Source organism: Neomonachus schauinslandi, unplaced genomic scaffold (assembly GCF_002201575.2).
Source record: "Neomonachus schauinslandi unplaced genomic scaffold, ASM220157v2 HiC_scaffold_3975, whole genome shotgun sequence".
Classification (NCBI taxonomy): Eukaryota; Metazoa; Chordata; class Mammalia; order Carnivora; family Phocidae; genus Neomonachus; species Neomonachus schauinslandi.
In genome coordinates, this window is record NW_025412663.1 from 1 (window position 1) to 2962 (window position 2962).

A 2962-nucleotide genomic window follows, 5' to 3' on the forward strand; every position below is an offset into this window, starting at 1 on the left:
CGCGGACCCGGGAGCCCGAGGCGACTGCGGCGTGCGGGGTGAGTCCCGGGGGCGCGGGGCGCGAGCGCCTGGCGGGGGCGCGGGGAGGGGGCTCCGGGGACGACGGGCGGCCGGTCCCGCGGGCGACGTCCCGAGGTGGGGGGGGGTCGGCCGGCGCACCCCGCCCCCGGGCGACCCGGCTGACCCCCGCGCGCCTCTGGCCCGCAGACCCCGAGGACGCGGCCATGCCGGGCGGGGCCGAGGCTGGGGAGGCCGAGGAGGAGGCTGGGGCCGGCTCCGGGTCCGAGGCGGAGGAGGACGCTCTGTGGGAGCGGATCGAGGGCGTCCGGCACCGGCTGACTCGCGCCCTCAACCCGGCCAAGCTGACGCCCTATCTGCGCCAGTGCCGGGTCATCGACGAGCAGGACGAGGAGGAGGTGCTGAGCACCTACCGCTTCCCGTGCCGTGTCAACCGCACCGGTGAGCCGCGGGGGACGCGCGGGGTCGGGCCTTCCCGGGGCTGACTGCCCGCCCCCCCTCCCCCCGCCCCCGAGCGCCGCGCACCGACCGAGCCTTGGCGCTCGAGGCCCGGGGTTCTGGTGCCCACCATCCTGCCTCCTGCTGAACCACCATTACGATCCAGCGGGTGTGTGGTGCCCACTCGGACATCTGGGGTTTATCTATCTTGGACTTTCCTCCCACTTCCTGGGCCCACTTTAGAGCAGGGAGGTGGATGTGGTTGCCAGTGCAGTCTAGATCTGGGACCTCCGGGCATCTTTCCTGTGCCTTTTGATCTCCTGGGTTCTCTCTGCCCTCTACCTCTGTGTGCCACACATTCCTTGGGGAGCCGTTTTTCCGTAAGTGCTCAAGAGACATCAAACTTTGTGAGGGTGCCCATACCCACAGGGTGTGTCTTTGAACTAGAGCTAGCTAGCAAAGGGATGAGGGTCTAATGGTGGAATTTCAGGCATTGACCGGTGCGGGGAATGATAGTATTTTACTTTGCGTTTGGGGTAGGGGGATTCCTGTGCCACTGAAAAGGCAGGGAGTACTTGCTGGCCCTGGATCTGTGTGTGTGTGTAGGGGGGTGGGCAGGCTGGGGGTTGGGGAGCCGTTGAAACACAGGTGCGTGGCAGGAGGGTCCTGGCTTTCTTGGCTCGGGCAGACAGGTTCTGCCCACTGATGTGTTGAGACAGGCCCCTGTGTGTGTCACTGGCTCAAAAATCTGGGGAAATAAAGTCTGGGGAACGTGGGCCCTGGAGCATGGAGAGGGAAAGGGGGAGGAAGTGGCTAGGCACTGGGGGAAGCCCTGACCTTGACCCTGGGGCACCCCTTGCCACTCCCCAGGGCGCCTGATGGACATCTTGCGCTGCCGTGGCAAGAGGGGTTATGAGGCCTTCCTGGAATCGCTGGAGTTCTACTACCCCGAACACTACACGCTGCTCACGGGCCAGGAGCCCGCCCAGCGCTGCTCCATGATCCTCGGTGAGTGAGTCCGCAGCGGGTGCTGGCATCCGGGGCACCTGTGCAGAGGTTCTTTACCCCGTCCCTGTCGTGGAGGCACTTCCGCTATCCCTGTTGAACAGATAGGGAAACTGAGGCATGGAGAGACCGGAAGCAGTTTGCCCAAGTTGGGATTCTGATCCATTTCGTCTGAGTTCAGAGCCTGCACACTTAACATGGCTCTTCCCCCTAAAATTGTTTTCGGATGCACGCGTGTCAGGCATACACGGGTTTACAGTTTCCTGTGTAAATAATTCAGACACCCCGGGTGACTTTAGAATAAATAGAAAAGATCTTTACTTCTTCCTTCAGCTCTGTTCTGCTGGTGACAGTTTGGTGAGTTGCTTTTTTTCTTTGCATTTGCACACACACACACACACACACACACTTGTTCACTTTTCCCGAGAACTGATTTTAGTGATTCTTGCGCAACTGGTGCATTTATCTGAAATGACTGCACATGTTCCTTAGTGATATTGTGCCATAAGTCATTTAACCGACCCCTGTTCATGGACATCCAGGTTGTTTCTGGTTTTGTAACGTACCAGTGATGCAGGGAACATCTTTGTATGTGTATATTTGTGCAAATGGGTGTCTCAGGACGAGAGGTTTGGGAAGTAGAATTTCTCAAAGACTGTACATACGTATTTTAAGTGTTAAATCAGTGTGCATCCCACCAGCAGGGTCTGAGTGCCCAATTTGCTGTACCCTCATGAATCCCGGGGACCATTTAAAAATGTTTTTGGCAGTCTCATATGTCAAAAAATATCTTATTTTAAATTTGTACTTCATTGAGATGTCGTTCACAGCTTACTAGCTAGTAAACCTTGGGCAAATGACTTGACCTTTCGGTGTTTCAGTTGTTTTGTCTTTCAAGCGGTTGTAACAATAGTACCTACCTTATACTGTTGTCATGAGGTTAAGTAAATTATTATATTTACTTAGCACAAAGAATGGAGCCAAATGTTCATGGTTACTATTATTATTATTATTGTTATGATTTTTATTGCTGGTGAGTTGGAATATTTTTTCCTTTGTTTATTAACCAATTTTGTTTCGGAACTTGCCTGTTAGTAGTTTTTGCCCATATATTTTTTTGGTTTGTGTTTTCTTATTGATTCGTAGGAGCTCTTTTTATATTGTGGCTCTGAATCTTTTGTTATATTTGTTATATTTTCTCCTGCTCCACTTCTTATGTTTGAGCTTTTTTTGTCATAACTTTCATTGTTTAGAAGTTTTAGAAATTTTTGGGGCGCCTGGGTGGCTCAGTTGGTTAAGCGACTGCCTTCAGCTCAGGTCATGATCCTGGAGTCCCTGGATCGAGTCCCGCATCGGGCTCCCTGCTCGGCAGGGAGCCTGCTTCTGCCTCTGACCCTCCCCCCTCTCATGTGCTCTTCTCTCTCATTCTCTCTGTCTCAAATAAATGGATAAGATCTTTAAAAAAAAAAAAAAAAAAAAAAAAAAAAAAAAAAAAAAATTT

General features: G+C 53.4%; 1 protein-coding gene across 1 annotated transcript; it reads left to right on the plus strand.

Annotated features, from left to right (window-relative positions):
- Window positions 1-224: 224 nt before the first annotated feature.
- Window positions 225-1464, plus strand: LOC123323972 (caspase recruitment domain-containing protein 10-like; the record flags this gene model as incomplete). Its single annotated transcript, XM_044912504.1, has 2 exons — window positions 225-459; window positions 1327-1464. Coding segments are annotated over exons 1-2 (373 nt in total), but the record flags the coding sequence as incomplete, so codon positions are not given.
- Between the last annotated feature and the right edge of the window lie 1498 nt (window positions 1465-2962).